General features: G+C 38.9%; 1 protein-coding gene across 1 annotated transcript in view; it reads right to left on the bottom strand.

Annotated features, from left to right (window-relative positions):
- Positions 1-18661, bottom strand: part of Reln (reelin) — a 458334-nt gene that overhangs the window by 56054 nt on the left and 383619 nt on the right. Inside the window, exons 41-45 of the mRNA XM_069996300.1 lie at positions 17954-18183; positions 10470-10690; positions 9727-9874; positions 7056-7314; positions 5952-6201 (exon numbers count right to left, since the gene is read on the bottom strand). Coding sequence (XP_069852401.1) covers positions 5952-6201; positions 7056-7314; positions 9727-9874; positions 10470-10690; positions 17954-18183 — 1108 coding nt within the window. The remainder of the gene's footprint in view (positions 1-5951; positions 6202-7055; positions 7315-9726; positions 9875-10469; positions 10691-17953; positions 18184-18661) is intronic.

Here is an 18661-nt window from a genome sequence, read left to right as displayed (position 1 = left end):
TAGCAAAAGAAGAGAACACACCCAAATAAACAAACTCAGAGATGAGAATGGAAACATCACTACAGAAACAACCAAGATTCACACCATTATAAGGGAATACTTCTCAAACCTTTATGCTAATAAGTTTGAGAACATGGAAGAAATGGACCTTTTCTTAGCAAATATCCACATGCCTAACCTAAACCAATATGAGTTAAACCAACTTAAGAGACCCATATCAAGCATGAAATAAAAACAGCAATAAGAGACCTCCCATCTAAAAAAAGCCCAGGACCAGATGGATTTACAGCAGAATTCTGCAAGGCCTTTAAAGCAGAGCTCATACCAATACTCCTCCAACTCTTCAATGAAATTGAAAGAGAAAGTTCACTACCGAACTCTTTCTATAAAGCCATCATAAACCTCATCCCAAAACCAGGCATGGACTCATTAAAGAAAGAGAACTATGGGCCCATCTCTTTGATGAACATCGATGCAAAACTTCTCAACAAAATTTTGGCCAATCGACTTCAACAATTAATCCAAAAAGTCATACACCATGATCAAACAGGATTCTTTCCAGGGATGCAGAGCTGGTTCAATATACATAAATCAATTAATATAATTCATCACATCAACAAGAGCAAGGTTAAGAACCACATGGTTATCTCAATAGATGCAGAAAAAGCATTTGACAAGATCCAACACCCCTTTATGATGAAGGCTCTGGAAAAACTAGGAATCCAGGGAACATTCCTCAATACAATAAAGACTGTATATGACAAACCTACAGCCAGCATTATATTTAATGGTGAAAAACTAAAGCCATTTCCTCTAAACTCAGGAATGAGACAAGGATGTCCACTCTCTCCACTACTCTTCAATTTAGTATTAGAATGCCTAGCTACAGCAATAAGACAAGATGCAAACATAAAGGGATCCAAATAGGGAAAGATGAAGTAAAACTCTCTCTCTTTGCAGATGACATGATCTTGTTTTTAAAGAATCCCACGGACCCCACTCACAAATTACTCAAGCTGATTCAAAACTTTGGCAAAGTAGCAGGGTATAAAATTAACCCCCCAAAATCAATGGCTTTTCTGTATGCCAACAGTGAGAAAAGTGTGGCTGAAATCAGGAAGGCAACTTCATTCATAATAGCCCCACAAAAAATAAAATACCTAGGAATTAACTTAACCAAAGAAGTGAAGGACCTCTATGATGAAAACTTTAAAAAACTAAAAAGGAAATCAAAACAGAACTTAGAAAGTGGAAAAACTTCCCATGCTCCTGGATTGGAAGGATGAATATCGTGAAAATGGCAATATTTCCCAAGGCTATCTACAAATTCAATGCAATACCTATCAATATTCCAACCTCATTCTTCAAGGAAATAGAAGAAGCAATCCAACAATTCATATGGAAGAATAAAAGACCCAAATAGCAAAAATGATCCTTAACAGAAAGAACAGTGCTGGAGGAACATCAATACCAAATTTCAAACTTTACTATAAAGCCATAGTAATCAAAACAGCTTGATACTGGCACAAGAATAGACCTCAGAATTACTCAAGCTGATTCAAAACTTGGGCAAAGTAGCAGGTTATAAAATTAACCCCCAAAAATCAATGGCTTTTCTGTATGCCAACAATGAGAAAAGTGTGGCTGAAATTAGGAAAGCAACTCCATTTGTAATAGCCCCACAAAAAATAAAATACCTAGGAATTAACTTAACTAAAGAAGTGAAGGACCTCTATGATGAAAACTTTAAAATCTTAAAAAAGGAAATCAAAACAGAACTTAAAAAATGGCAAAACCTCCCATGCTCCTGGATTGGAAAGATTAACATTGTGAAAATGGCAATACTTCCCAAGGCTATCTACAAATTCAACGCGATACCTATCAAAATTCCACCCTCATTCTTCAAGGAAATAGAAGAGGCAATCCAAAAATTCATATGGAACAATAAAAGACCACGAATAGCAAAAATGCTCCTCAACGGAAAGAACACTGCTGGAGGAATATCAATACCAAACTTCAAACTCTACTATAAAGCCATAGTAATCAAAACAGCTTGGTATTGGCATAAGAACAGATCTCAGGACCAATGGAATAGAATTGAAAACCCAGAAATGAACCTACAGACCTATAGCCATCTAATCTTCGATAAGGGAGCTAAAACAATAGAATGGAAGAAAGACAACCTCTTCAGTAAATGGTGCTGGCAAAATTGGTTAACTACATGTAGAAAACTTAAGCTAGATCCTTATATATCACCCTGCACCAGAATCAACTCCAAATGGATCAAAGACCTTGAACTCAAAGCAGACACTCTGAAAACATTACAGGATGGAATAGGGGAAACCCTAGGTCTCCTTGGCTCAGGCCGAAATTTTCTGAATAGAGACCCTGAAACAAAACAAATCAAAGAAAGGTTGGACAAATGGGATTGCATAAAGTTGCAGAGCTTCTGCAGGGCAAATGACATAGCTAGCAAGATCAATAGAAAGCCCACGGATTGGGAGAAGATCTTTACTAGCCATACAACGGACAAGGGTCTCATATCTAAAATATACTTGGAACTCAAAAAATTAAACCCCCCAACAGCAAATCCTCAAAGAAACAACTGCCCAATAAATAAGTGGGCGAAAGACTTAAAGAGAAACTTCTCTGAAGAAGAAAGAAGGATGGCCAATAGACACATGAAGAAATGTTCAACATCCCTAGCCATAAAAGAAATGCAAATCAAAACAACATTGAGATATCACCTCACTCCAGTTAGAACGGCAAAAATCAAGAACTCTAACAACAACAGATGCTGGAGGGGATGTGGACAGAAAGGAACCTTATTTCATTGTTGGTGGGAATGTAAACTTGTTCAACATCTTTGGAAAGCAGTATGGAGGTTCCTCAAAAGACTTCACATAGAACTCCCCTATGACCCAGCAATCCCACTTTTGGGCATTTACCCAAATGTCTACAAACAAGACCACACTAAAGCTACCAGCACAACTATGTTTATTGCAGCATTATTTACCATAGCTAAGATATGGAACCAACCCAGATGCCTCTCCGTAGATGAATGGATCAAGAAAATGTGATATATATACACAATGGAATTCTATGCCTCCATCAGAAAGAATGACATTGCCCCATTTGTTAGGAAATGGAAAAACTTGGAAAAAATTATATTAAGTGAAGTAAGCCAGGCCCAAAGAAACATAGGTCCCATGGTTTCCCTTATTTGTAATATCTAGTATATGTATGAGTCAAGCGGAAAAGGTCAGATAATGTGATGTCAGGAAAATGAACCCTTAGATGTGTATTTTAATGTTTTTTTCTTTCATGCATGTGTTTCTAACGCATTTATAAGATTATCTCTTTGTTGCTTTGTATGTCCCTCCCCCACAATATAACCCCTGCTTTCACTATATTTGATGTCAGTATAACTTGTGGAGGAGATGGGGAAAAACCAGTTGTTTAAGGATACAGGTGGACCTGTGGCAACAATGAGAAGTACAAGTTGTCATGTCCAAAACGAGCTTTACAACGTCGGTGCAGGGGGGGGAGGGTATGGGGGGGAAGGAGAAGGATTGGGATTGGGGGGGAGGGGGGAGGCTGGGAAGGGATGTGAAGGGTAAACAAAGGAGGAGGCTGCAATGCTTGGTAAGAAATGTACGCATTATCCTGCCCATGTAATTGTAACTCCTCTGTACAGTATGTTCACAAATAAAATTAAATTAAAAAAAATTAAAAAAAGAATAGACCTCAGGACCAATGGAATAGAATTGAAAACCCAGAAATGAACCCACAAACCTACAGCCACCTAATCTTCGATAAGGGAGCTAAAAAAATAGAATGGAAGAAAGACAGCCTTTTCAATAAATGGTGCTGGCAAAATTGGTTAATCACTTGTAGGAAACTGAAGCTAGATCCTTATATATCACCTTGCACCAGAATCAACTCCAAAGGGATCAAAGACCTCAGAGTCAAAGCAGATACCCTGAAAACATTACAGGAAGGAATAGGAGAAACCCTAGGTCTCCTTGGTACAGGTTGAAATTTTCTTAATAGAGACCCAGAAACACAACAAATCAAAGAAAGGTTGGACAAATTGCAGAGTTTCTGCACAGCAAAGAACATAGCTAGCAAGATAATAGAAATCCCATGGATTGGGAGAAGATCTTCACTAGCCATGCAATGGACAAAGGTTTCATATCTAAAATATACCTGAAACTCAAAAAATTAAATCCCCCAACAACAAATCCTCAAAGAAACAACTGCCCAAATAAATAAGTGGGCTAAAGACTTAAAGAGAAACTTCTCTGAAGAGGAAAGAAGGATGGCCAATAGACACATGAAGAAATGCTCAACCTCTCTAGCCATAAAAGAAATGCAAATCAAAACAACATTGAGATACCACCTCACCCCAGTTAGAATGGCTATAATCAAGAACTCTAACAACAGATGCTGGAGGGGATGTGGACAGAAGGGAACCTTACTGCATTGTTGGTGGGAGTGTAAACTTGTTCAACCACTTTGGAAAGTAGTATGGAGGTTCCTCAGAAGACTCCACATAGAGCTCCCCGATGACTCAGCAATCCCACTTTTGGGCATTCACCCAAATGATCACAAACAAGACCATACTAAAGCTACCAGCATAACTATGTTTATTGCAGCATTATTTACCCTAGCTAAGATATGGAACCAACCCAGATGCCTCTCCGTAGATGAATGGATCAAGAAAATGTGGTATATATACACAATGGAATTCTATGCCTCCATCAGAAAGAATGACATTACCCCATGTGTTAGAAAATACAAAGACTTGAAAAAAATTATATTAAGTGAAGTAAGCCAGGCCCAAAGAAACATAGGTTCCATGGTTTCCCTTATTTTCAATAACTGGTATATGTCTGAGACAAGCAGAAATGGTCAGATAAGTTGATGTTAGGCAAAATGAATCCCAAGATAAGGACTCAAATGGTTTTTCTTCTGATTTTTTCTAACATATATATAGGATGATTTCTTTGTTGCTTTGTATGTTCCTCTCCCACGGTATAACTCCTGTTTTCACTGAATTTGATGCTGCTATAATTTGGGGAGGGGAAGGGAAAAAACAAATTGTTTAAATAGGGATACAGATGGACCCATTGCAACAATGAGGTGTACAAGATGTTATGTTGAAAAATGAACTTTAGAACTTTGGTGCAGGAGGGGTTGGGGGGACCGGAGGAATGCGGGGGGGTTGGGAGATGGGAAGGGATGGGAAAGGGAAAAAAAGGAGGCGGCAACAATGCTTGATAAGAAATATACTCATTACCTTGCTCATGTAATTATAACCCCTTTGTACAGTATTTTCAAAATAAAACATTTTACATCCTAATGATTTAAAAAATAATTTTCTAAGCTATATGAGGTATCATATGCTTGTAAACTTAGCAAGTCAGGAGGCTGAGATTGAGAAGCTCTAAGCTTTAGATGGGCCTAAAGAAAAAGTTCTTGAGACTCTATCTCAACAGAAAAAGCTGGGTGTGAGTGGGGTATACATTTGTCATCCCAGTACAGCAAGAAGCATAAATAGGAGGATTATAATTCAGATTGTTCTGCAGAAAAAGTGACATCCAATCTAAAAGTAAGTTGAGAGAGCAAAAAGGTTGTGTACGTAGTAGTGTAGTGTAGGCCAGGAAATAAAGGATCTACCTAGCAAATTTAAAGCCTCAGAATTCAAACTCTAATACTGCCTAGATAAGTAAATTAATTAAAAATAAATATCTTAATCTCAATTTTGGTACAATGTCCTAGGAAATATGCTCAATTATACACACTATTTTCAAGGATATTTCAAGACTTCAAAATACAATTTTGTATTGCTTAAGGACGAATCAGAGATTCTGAACAGTCCTACGACAGAAGCAGCCACAGACACTACTACCCATTGCTGTCCTTCTGTCTGGAAATGGAATACCTACCATAGCAAGAGTCAGTAACTGAGCAGGAGGCAGCAAAGTCTATCTGGAGGAAGGAGTCCTCGTTCACAGCAATGTCTGTGGTGACCACATAACGAGTGCTGGCCTTCTCAATGAAGACCAGAGCATCACCAGTGGAGCCACACACAGGCATCTTGGTGCCTCCTGGGTGAAGCAGCCATTTCTTACTATCCAAAGTTGTGAAATCATCTTCCAAGACTGTATTGTCAGAAATATTTCCTCCAATGAGAATCTGAAACATAGTAATAATGATAATTTTAAAAAGCCCCCATTCTTAATTTGATTTTAAGGTACAGGAAAGTTGGGCCCTTTTTTGTTGTTTGTTTGTTTTTATCTGCCAGCCTGCTCAGAACTGGCACTGTACAGACAGCATAATGCTAGGGGTCCTTTCAGAAGGCTCTTGTTTATGTGGTCTGATGCCCATCTGGCAGGAGGCTACAGAAAACAAATCAAAGGATTGACAAAACCATTCACAGCTTTCATGGGCCAAATTGTGCCTTTGGAAACTACATGTCTCTAAGCTGGGAAAGCAAAATTTGGCTTTACATGGGATTATTTTCCATGTAAAATTTCTATTTAAGGACAGTCCAGCCCTGAGGCATTGCAGCTCCAGTTCTTTGCATGAGCTCTACTGTTTGTCACCCATCGTATTATGTATGAAGATCCTTCAGAATAGCCCATCAAGATGTTGGGGAGATTTATTTTTTTCTTCAAAGGCTAGGAAGAAAGATTTGAAATTGAATGTATGTGGCACATTAATGCTCATTTGCATGTTTTCCTTTGTAGAGAATTATAACCTTGTATTACGCTTGATAAAGTCCCTCTAGCCATATGGCAGCACCTTCTATGAGCAGGACCTATGCCTTCTGTCGTGTCATTTATTTTTATAGGCCTAGGCAATTGAGAGAATAGAAAGAGAAAGGAAACTAAAAACCATAGCTAATCTAGCTGTGTGCCCTTGGGCAAGTCACTCAACTGTCTGTCTAGGACTTTCCCTACTGAGCAAGATGGTTGAACTAAATGCTTCCTAAAGTTACAGCTAGCTTAAATGTCAAGAGTGGAATAGTTAATCCTGAAGGGACTGACCTGATCAATAACCCAAGGGCTGTAGAAATGCCCATTTTCAGATGGCTGCCACCAGCGGAGGCGAGTAGAACCAGACCGGGCTTTCAGAGGTATCTCCAGGGCAATGTATCTGCCCACGTTGCTGGAGTTGCTGAAAAGGAACTCTTGAAGTAGATTCCAGGAGAGACCACCATTGAGAGAGAATTGCAGAAGCACAGGCTGGCTTCTGGGGTCCGGAACACCTTTACCACATCCCAGTCTCATGAAGAACTGCACAAATCTAACATTCATAGACTTTACTGTAGACTACAATGAGACATCCACATTGTTAACAACCAACAAACACCCAGGGTGATATGGGGAATGGGTGGCTTTAATTAATATGATGATTTCATGAACGTCCAAAACAATCACTTCAAAGCCTGATTTTTCCTTTTTAATGGGAAATAAGTTAATTAAATGTGAAGTGTGAAAGGTAGCAATTCTGTGCCCATATCTGTACTTCAAATCTTGCCTCAGAGGAGAGCGTGAGGGATGTCAGAACTCACTGCACCCCCGGGCTATGTTGTAAGATGATGGGGGGATTCTAAGGCTCTTCAAATTTGGGAGGATGAATTGCCACTTATTAAAGATAAACTAGATCCAAGTCCTTAGTGTTTGAAACTAGAAAAATGTAATTAATTTGGATCATGCCACATTATTGGAAAACCAACCATTGGTAGGTTTAGCAGGAATTAATTTTGAGAGACACATTCAAAATTGGTAGTTGCAGTACCTCTCTGCAAAAGGCTAGCAGCTTTTGGACAAGGTATGTTAGGCCCGGGCCTCTTTTCTTTTCTTTGTGCCAGGGCAGGAAAGCATGAGAGTGGGTTCTTGATGGGGGGCTGTGCCAGCCTCTGACTGTTGCTGGGTCTGGGGAAGGATGATACTGGCCACTGAGAACTGGGGCGGCCAACCAGTGGCAGCTTTCCTTGCTGGCAGGGAGGCGGACAGAGCAGCAGCAAGCAGCTGGGTGCCAACAAAAACTAGCTCACATGTTATCTTTGGCAGACAAGCTGCTGGTTCCTGATCTGGCCACTATCCTAACTGGTAATGAAGAATAAATTTCATGTGGAACCAAAGACACATCCTCAATATTTCCAAACACTGGAAATAAAATGTTATAATAAATGTTTTCGGTACCATACATAAAATCATTACCTCCTCATGATCTCCCCGCCCCCTGTCTCAGGATCCTGAGAAACTGGGGCTTACATGGAACATTTTTCAGGTCAATATATGCAAATCCTACACAGCAAGCAACTGAAAAGATGTATGGTTAATGCCTAGCAACGCTAGTATTTCTAAGAGAACTCATCACTTACAGAAAACTTTTAGGAAAACTTGTATTGGGGAAGTGTTTCTATTAATTTAGTGAAAATATAGCTAATAAATTACTGGTGGTTAAGAAAAATCGTATCAATACTGCTTATTTGGAAAAATTTGGTAGCTTCTAAATTAAAGAAATCAGCTGCTAGGGAAAAATCTGAAATAAAAATAGAAAAATCAATTGTGTATGTGTGTGCCTACATGAAATGTAATGAAAATGAATACAATCTTGTTTTCTATAACTATAGACTTATAGATAGAAATGCATTTTCTATGAATTCTGATAAAACTTATATGAAACATTTATGAAAAAAGAATAAATATGTTAAGATGTATTTTAAGATACTCATAATAGTTCATAAATGAAAACATGGTTCTTTGTTCACTGACAAAAATAGGTCAGGGTTGCATTTTATACATGTTAAACTGCCTTTTTTATTTTGCTTGTTGTTTTTGGCTCATCAGATGATCAAGGAATACACATCTTGACAGGACATAATCCTCTGAGCCAGTTGAAATGTTTGTCTCTGAGTGACTGTGGTCAATTTAGAAAATGCCTTGTTAGAATGCATGTGAGACTGTGGAAAGAAGCTTATAAAGAATAAGGCCGTGCTGTAAATGTTCTTACCTAAAATTGCTAATGGAGATAAAATTAATCACCAGTGACTTCAGGATATACTATATTTCAACTGAGTAGATTTTTTTTGCTAAACATAGTATAATAATGTGCATAATTTCTTTTTTTTTTTTTCTTTTTTTTTGTCGGTCATGGGGCTTGAACTCTGGGCCTGGGCGCTGTCCCTCAGCTCTTCAGCTCAAGGCGAGCGCTCTACCACTTGAGCTACAGCGCCACTTCCAGTTTTCTGGTGGTTTATTGGAGATAGGAGTCTCACGGTCTCTCCTGCCCTGGCTGGCTTTGAACCGAGATCCTCAGATCTCAGCCTCCTGAATAGCTAGGATTACAGGCGTGAGCCACCAGCGCCCGGCAATGTGCATAATTTCTACATGGCCCAAGTGGTCAGGTAGTGAAGGGTACTGTGGAGAATGCAAATAAAGAAGATGAAATGTAATTTTCTGAAGTTAAAGTAAATTCAACATTGTTATTTCTCAATCTCAAATTCATGAAATAACAGATGTGATTCTGATGCAGCTATTGAACAAATCTTTCAGCTTTAGATTGGATATGTGAATGGTGTCTTATTAGAGCTTTGATCAGATATGCCAAGTGTCTGTGTCAAGGGCTTGTCTTTGAGATTGCCTGGATTTTCTTCCTGATTTGATTATGTCAATTACTGTGCATTACAATATGCTTGATGACAATTACCTAGCATGTGATAAATCCAGGTCTCGCGTCATCAACATGCGTAAGCCATCTTCATTGAAAAAGAGGTTGTTTCCGCTGGAAAGGATTCCACATTTCCTAGACGGCTTTCCACCACTCATTAATAAGAATCTATCAGATTCTAGTTGACCTGAAAAAGTGGAAAATGTGGTTTATCTATGACCTCAAGCGCCAAGCAGAGTCATATTATAATTATTTAAAAAAATTGGTGGTAGGGGCTTGAATTCAGGGCCTTACACTTGTTAGGCAGACACTCTACCACTTGAACCACACCTTCAGCCCTCCCCGCTTTTATACAGAATCTTTCATTTTTTGCTGCACTGGACTACAATCCTCCTGTTTATGGTACTACCATATCCAGCTTTTTATTGGTTAAGATGGAGTCTCATGAGCTTTTTCTCTCCCCTTGGCTGTCCTTAGACTGTAATCTTCCTGATCTTTGCCTCCAAGGTAGCTAGAATTCCAGCAATAATCCACTATGCTTGGCTAAATTGTATTGTTTTTAAAAATATGTGGTAAGTATATTCTAAATATACCAACTCTAAAGTCATAAATATTGATGATCAAACACCAATGGAACTGTACTCAGTGGAACTCTACAAAAATTTAGGACTAAATGAACTCTTGAGTGCTTACTATTGCAAGAATAGTTACTGATCAATTCCCTATCATAAATTGTATACATTCTTTCACAAAACTACAAATCATTTATGGGAAAACATTACCTTCGAAATCATCTTTAAGGAAATCAGGATTTTTGGTGCTTATTTTACAGGTTGGACCTGAGTAGCCAGGGTCACATATACACTTGGTGCCATTGATGCAGCTCCCATGTCCGTTACACATCTCTTCACATTGGGGACCAATGTAGACATTATCAATGGCCCATGTGACTGGCTGAGAGCCAGAAGGGTAAAAGCCCTGGTACCATCTGAAACGCACAGAGCTGGAAAAGAAGTAAACTCTTTAAAAAGCGTATCAACAGAACAGTAGACTTTTAGTAAGTATATCTTGTTGAAGGATGGGCAGTTACCATTCATCATACTCAAGAAGTAGAAACCATTGCCTGGTGCCAGTGGTTCATGCCCGTAATCCTAACTATTCAGGAGGCTAAGATCTTAGGGTCTCAGTTTGAAGCTAGCCTGGGCAGGAAAGTCCATGAGATTCTTATCTCTAATAAAGTACTGGAAAAAAATGCTGGATGTAGAGCTGTTGTTCAAGTGGTAGAGTACTAGCCTTGAGCAAAAAAAAAAAAAAAAAAAAAAGCACAGGGACAGTTTACAGGCACTAAGTCCCAGAACAGGTACATGCAGATATATGCACAAAGCAAATGTAATAGAAAAAACGTGATTTACCATCTTAGGGAGAAATCTCCATTCTTCAGTCTCCAGGTCTTTTCTGACAAGGTTTCTGCTTCCTGTATAACCTTCCTAACTCAATCAGTGTGTGAAAGTTCCATGTAATCTTCTACTCTCTTTAATACGGACTTCCCCATTCAATACTGACTTCCTTAGTGAAGATTTCCCCACTCCTACAATCTACAAAAGGAAACTCCACACCCATTCAGCAATCATTCCCAGTTTATTCTCCTATGGAAGCCATTAATCTTTCTGACCCTATGGATTTACCCTTTCTGGATATTGCCTATAAATGGAACCAAACAATACATGACTTTTGTTTCTAGCTTCATTCACACAGCATTTATGTTTTCAAAGGTTATTCATGTTGTAGCCAAGTACCATTACTTTATCCCTTTGTGTGATTAATATTCCTTCACATGAAAATTACTTTATCCCTATCAGTTGATGGATACCGGCTGTTCCCACCTTTTGGCTGTTGTGAATAGAGCTGCTAGGAATGTAGGAGGACAGCATAAGAATTGGTTTATTCATTTTTTAAAAAGAAATTTGAAGGTTTTATTTGGCAAAAACATTGCTAACAATACTTGTAAGGTGAGCTTCACTACTAAAATGGACAGAGCTAATGGCTGATACCCCCACTACCCCTCACACACAATTTTTAACTAAACTACATCTAACATTTCACCGATTCTTTTCATTCTTTCAAAGAATGGCAAGTGTCCCCCCCACCCCCGCCACAATTTGCAAGACCTAGTTTATATGAGTAGTTTCCTCTAAATCTTTTTTCAAAATTTTACTGTAAAGGTGAGGTACAGAGGAGCTACAGTTACATAAGTCAGGTAATGAATACATTTCCTTTTGAACACTGTCACTCTCTCCCTCATTCTCTGCCAATTTCTCCTCTCCCCACTTTCTTCCCCCAAAACCTGCATAGTTCATTTCCAACATAGTGTCTAGTGGGTTTCACTGCTGAATTGGATCACAAGGGCTCAATAGCGATATACATATGATCATATAAAATGATGCTTATCATAATGAACTCTAAGAAATGGAAGAGGTTTTATTTATTTATTTATTTTTGTTTTGGCCAGTCATGGGGCCTGAAGTCTGGGCCTGGGCACTGTCCCTCAGCTCTTCAGCTCAAGGCTAGTGCTCTAGCACTTGAGTCATAGTGCCATTTCTGGCTTTTCTGCTTATGTGGTGCTGAGGAATCGAACCCAGGGCCTCATGCATGCAAGGCAAGCACTCTACCACTGAGCCACCTTCCCAGCCCTGGAAGAGGTTTTATAATTTACTGTTTGTAGTTCTTTTCTTTACCTCTTTCCTTTTTTCTGTCATTGTTTATTTATTTATTATTTATTATCATTATTATTTTTGGGTCTGGTCATGGAGCCTGAACTCTGGGCCTGGGTGCTGTCCCTCAGCTCTTCAGCTCAAGGCTAGCGCTCTACCACTTGAGCCATAGTGCCACTTCTGGCTTTGTTCTTTTTGCTCATGTGGTGCTGAGGAATCGAACCCAGGGCCTCAGGCATGCAAGGCAAGTGCTCTACCACTGAGCCACTTTCCCAGCCCCTGTTTTTTATTTATGTACCCTTTGTCTTGTATATATGTTTATCTGATTTGCAGGAGGGAAGGGGAAACTGAAGCGGTGGAACAAAGAGTTTGTTTAAATACCTGCTTTCAGAAATGAAGAGACAAAGGGTGAACAAATGCAGCAATGGTACTCACTGGACACTATGTTGAAAATGTATTATACAACTCATGGGTGGGAATGGGAGGGAAAAACTGGAGAAAGCAAGGGAAGGGGTGACCTTGTCCAAAAAGTAATGTACTCTTTACCTGACTTATGTAACTGTAACCCCTCTGTATATCACCTTTATAACAACAAAGAAAGAAGTTAAAAATACCTGCTTTCAATTCTGGATAGAATGGTAGGGGAATTGCTATTCTAATGATATATGACAAATCTCACTGTCTCTTCAATATTTTGATGGAATTTTCACTATTATAGTCATCACTGATCAAGTTACTGGAATCTGCCTGATTCCTTTCCTGGCAGGGTCCCAGTATGACCTTTTGCACACTGATAATGCCCAGTAATTAAAAAAAAAAACTGAAAGTTCTAAAGCTTGAATTTGGGGCTTTGAGCTTGCTCCACTTGCTTACTTGGCTGGCACTCTTTATTACTCAAGCCATGCCTCTAGTCTGTAAGGTTTTTAACTAAGAAAATCAGATTTAGTTTTAGGTATTAGTTGTTAGCTTAAAAGTCAGAAATAAGTAAATGAGTCATTTTATCATATTACGGATGCCAAATTGCCTCCTTATATAATCTGCATATTTGGAAACTAGTCCAGAAATAGTTTAGTGTATATTACCATGGACGATGCTTAGTTCAAAGAAGGATTTGCTTTAGAGCAAGCAGAAGACAAAGATGACAGGGGCACTTATTTTTGTGTTCTATAAATTTGTCCAATCTCTAGTTATCACTGAAAGGATATTCTTAATAGATTTTTTTTTATTTGAAAAAGAAATTAGAAGTCAAACACTGGGCTTGGGACTGGGTGGTGAGAAGGAAAGGAATGTGGTAAGTTCTATAGTTCAGTAATTAGTAGAACAGATGGAATCATGTTCTCACATAGAAGTTTAACCCTCTGAGTGCTGGTGGCTCAAGCCTGTAATTCTAGCTACTCAGGAGGCTGAGAACTGATGATCACAGTTTGAAGCCAGCCCAGGCAGAAAAGTCTGTGAGACTTTTATCTCCAATAAACTACTCAAAAAATTTGGAAGTGGTACTGTGGCTCAAGTGGTACAGTGCTAGCCTTGAACACAAAGAGACGCGGGGATAGCACTCAGGTCCTGAGTTCAAGCCACAGCACTGACAAAAAAGAAAAGTTTAGCCCAACATTGTTTTATACCTGGATTCCAACTGTACTAAGCTGCCCCCAAAATGCCAGTTCATAATTTGACTTTATTTTCAAATACTTGTCAGAGCTTAGTTTTGGCAAGCAGTACTTCTTACCTTTTGAACTTTTCAGACTGCTGAGCTGAGGGAAATGGCTAGAGTTTTCCTTTGAACAAAAGCCTACATGGATTTTTTTGAACTTATTTATTCAAATGTTCTGAATACAAATGAACCCCCTTGGTTGGATATTTATTATTGCTCACTGCCTTGACATAGAAACTGCAAGCACTGTGACAAATGGGCTGAAGGGTCTGGTTTTGCTGTGGCTCCTTCTGCTGAAATCTTCCTTGGAAGATTTCTCACTGTCACACTCCTTGGCTATGTCAGCATCTGCTTTTCCAAGCCAATGGTACTCAAAGGATCTGGTTTTTAACCATAAACTTAAAATTTCAAGCACACAACTCTGCCTCCATTAAGTAAGGTTTTTAGTTGACTCATTATGAAACTGTATAAAGCAAAAGCAACCAGGAAGTTTTAAAGAGAAAAAGACTCTAGACTAAAAAGACAAAGCAGATGTGAAAAAAATTTGTTGGACACTCAATATGTACATTTGAAATATAGATTAGCAGTATGTGGGAGGCACAAAGAATGACCATTTGGCACCTAAGAATATTTAATATTTTTTTGTGAAACTAATATACAATGATTCTTAGAAAAGGGTAAAGTAAACATGGATTTTGTAACCCTTTTTAGCAGCTCACAGTTTCCCTTCCCATCATTATGTACCATGTTGAGTACAAACCAAGGAATGGTTCACTGAGTTGGAGAAAATGTAACTTTTGCCTTCCAGCAATTCATGCCTGTGTGGGTTTTAAGAACAGGGCAAATTCTTTTTTTACTACAAAGACTAAGGAGGACTATGATGGCAAATTCTTCTCTTCACAGAAAGGGGTGAAGGCAGTTTGAAAAGTAGGTTTAGACCATTCTGAGAGTTGTCACACCCCTTTAGCCCATTTAATTTCTTTCCATAGAAATAAAAATGACATAGAATGGGGCTGGGAAAGTTGGCTTAGTGGTAGAGCACTTGCCTTGCATGCCTGAGGCCCTGGGTTCGATTCCTCATCACCACATAAACAAAAAGAAAAAAGCCGGAAGTGGCGCTGTGGCTCAAGTGGTAGAGTGCTAGCCTTGAGCTGAAGAGCTGAGGGACAGCGCCCAGGCCCAGAGTTCAGGCACCACGACTGGACCCCCCCCCAAAAAAAACAAAACAATAAAAAAAACTGTGTTTTAAAAAAAAATGACAGGAATACAAATAACATGACAGTCCAAATTGTTTGGGAATGAGTTTTGTAAGTAGATTTTTTTAAACCAGCGGGTGAAAATATAGATGTCTGCATTTCTGTTGCTCATATTTGTAAATAATATTGTTATGTGTTATGTATGAGCCTGGTATACTGGACAAGTGTTACGTGCTAAGAGAGATGGTCTCCGTGACATTAGACACAGTGTGGACTGGTATGGCCAGTGTCTCTAACAGTGAATTTACTTCATATCCTCTCAATGGGTTTCTTTCCACATGAGAACTTGAAATCATGACATAAAACCTACTTTTTTTTGTTCATAGTGGGGTTTAAACTCAGGTCCTTATGCTTGCTAGGCACATGCTCTACTACTGAGCCATGCTTTTAGTCTGTGCTTTCCTGGTTATTTTTGTGGTAGGGTCTCCATTCCAGCCTTGATGAGTGCCTAGACCCTGATTCACCTATTTTAGGCTTCCTATAGTTTCTGGGATGGCAGAAACATGCCACAACATCCAGCTTTTCTCCACTGAGGAAAGTAGACTTTTCGGTTAGAGCTAGCTTGGAACTATGATCCTGTCAATCTCAGCTTCAACATAACTTGGGATGACAGGTGTATAATGCACTGCTGTGCCTATGGATTAGGGGAATGGGGCCTCTCAAACTTGTCTGCATGTGCTGGCTTTGAGCTATAATAGTCCTATTCTCAGTTTCCCAAGTAGGTTAGGATACAGGACTGAGCCACCAATGCTTGCTTTCTAAAACCTCTTTTAAGGTTATTTAACAATTCTTCATAAAATTTGGACTAGTGTGTATTAATTGGGCAAAGGGGCTCCAATGTGATATCTCCAAACATGTATACAATGTACTTTGATCAAATTCAGTCTTTATTCTATTTCAGTTTTCTTAAGTAGGACATTAAAAGTCCTCTAAAGAGAAAGCTTGGTTTCTAAGCAATATGATAGACGTTAGTGGCATCATCTCTTTAGGTTGCTATAATAAAATAATATAAATTAAGTGGGTTCTAGACAGGAATTTATTGTTTACAGTTCTGGAGGCTAGAAAGTTCCTGATACAGACACCTCCAGATTTGATGTCTGGTGAGGCTTATAGACAGTACTTTCTAGCTGTATCCTCATATGGTGGAAGACACAGGGCAATTTTCTGTGATATCTTCCATAATGTTATTACTTCCATTTATGTAGGGTTCTCTCTTCATGACCTAATCACCTTCTCAAAGTCCGCATTGGCTAATGTCATCTCCTTACAGGTTAGGATCTCAACATAGGAATTTCGTGGGGGTGGGAGGGTGGTTCACAAACATTTGAACCATGGCATTGCATATATCTGATACCTACACCTTTTCCACTGGCCATCCTGCTCATGGACATGGTGCTTGGAAAGCTATGTTTCTGGATTAACAACATGGATTTCTGGCTATAGCTCACTGGTTCAGACTTTCCTTTCAGGAAATTTGGAATGGAGATCCCAGAGATGAGAGCTGTGGTCTATGAAATGTGAGAAAAAAGGATCCTAAACTACTGTTGCTCTTTGGAAGGTACTCAGACTTTCTGAGTGGAGTCAGTGTCACACTAAAAAATCTTGAGGACATTTTGCTCAGTAATGTTTATCTTTAAAAAAAGTAGTTGAATTTTCTATTAGAATAATGACCACATATAATATCAAGGATTAGTAAGTAACAGAGTCAAGAACAGAAAATATTTAAGCCCTTGGCAATCAAATCAAGAACATGGTAGAAAGATGATGAGGATTATATTCAAAGAGAATGCAGGCTTTTGACATTTCCCTTTCACCCTTTTGGAAAAGTGCTAGGTATACTACTAATAGTACCAAGCTTATCTTGAAGACCTAAGCCTTCTAATTATGCTCAATATCACATTAGGAATAGAAGTCTGTTCCTATCTTAAAAGTGAGATACGAGTACTTTCTTCTTTTTAACACTCTGAATGAAGAATTCTTTCTTCTGAAAGAAAAGGCACATGCTTGGAGGCAGGCAGCTTTGCTGACTTCCTCCCTTTCCCACCCTCACGTTATTAGTTTTATTTTTTGAAATCATATTCTTCCTTTCACTTCTATTAGAGTTGAAGTCCTTTATCTCCAAATAGCTTTTCAACAGAGGAGTCAAATATGTTACAGAGAGAGGCTGAGGAAGTAGAAATGCCTGGGGGAAAAGTACTAACCATTTTTAAAATTTTTACAAGACCAGGGACTATGCTGGCGGCTTTTCTTTGACATATATGCTCTCCTCCTGCATGAGGCATAAATAGATGCTCAAATGTACTTAATTCTAACTGCATTTATAAGGTTGAGCATATTAGTGGAGAGTCAAAAATTAAGGGAAAGCCATATTGCTACTGTTTCCAAACCTCTTAAAGATCCGTGGGAAAATGCATGTTCCTCTGTGCAGTTCACAACATGCTCTGAAATCTATCTTCAAGCTCTAAGTGAGTATATCAGCGTTGTGTCCTGTGTTTTAAGTATGTATTGATCTGCTTCCAGCAAGAACTGAAAAGGAAACTCAAGGTGAAACTTCTTTCCTGATATAGTGGCAAGTCAATGATGACTGCAGGGACCAACTGTCAAGTGAGAAACAAAATCAGTGCCAGGCAGCAGACAGAGATGCTCACCCGCAAAGATGTAGCTTCCCGAAGTGCACAACCTCCCTCCTCCAGCCCTGGGTGGTCCCTGCGTAGTAGGTGCTGCTGGGGTGGTGCTCAGTGGAGCATAAGGAGCTGATGTGGCTGCTGCTGTGGTAGCAGAGGGGGAGGAGTAGGTGCCAGGTGGCCCCGAAGTCCCTTGAAAATTCCAGTCTGACCGGATCAGCAGATGAACTATCAGTGGAGCATCCAATGTTGATCTTGGCATAAAAGAAAAAATGAATCAGATTACCTCAGAATAACAAGCCAGGGAATAATTCAGCACTTATTTCCATTTTCCTGGAAACTGTCTGGCTGAAATATTTAACATTGCAAGATTCTGTTTTTTTTTTCAGAGTTGTATCATATATTGCTTTTAAATTAAATTTCTTCTCATAAAATACCGCAAAAGATTTCATGAAAAATTTATTTCCCTTCATTTCATAAGAAACTTGGAAGTGGGTAAAACAAAGGCTGGTATAATTCTAAATTTTAACTTTGTCCATTTACATAGAAAACCCAAGAATTTCATCATAATGAAAAGAGTGTTTCCTTAATCCTAACTTAGATTTTTCCCTAGTCTATTGGGTAGGAATATCTCTTTTCTCTTCTTAGAAAACCTTCCAGTTAATTCCAAAAGTCTTGAATTTGGAGAATTTTCTACACAAATTCCATGTCAAAACAAAACAGAATACAATC

The sequence above is a fragment of the Dipodomys merriami genome, unplaced genomic scaffold (assembly GCF_024711535.1).
Source record: "Dipodomys merriami isolate MVZ:Mamm:240054 unplaced genomic scaffold, mDipMer1.0.p SCAF_5, whole genome shotgun sequence".
Classification (NCBI taxonomy): domain Eukaryota; kingdom Metazoa; phylum Chordata; class Mammalia; order Rodentia; family Heteromyidae; genus Dipodomys; species Dipodomys merriami.
Note: the sequence above shows the minus strand (reverse complement) of the source record. Positions and strands in the feature narration are given on the sequence as shown.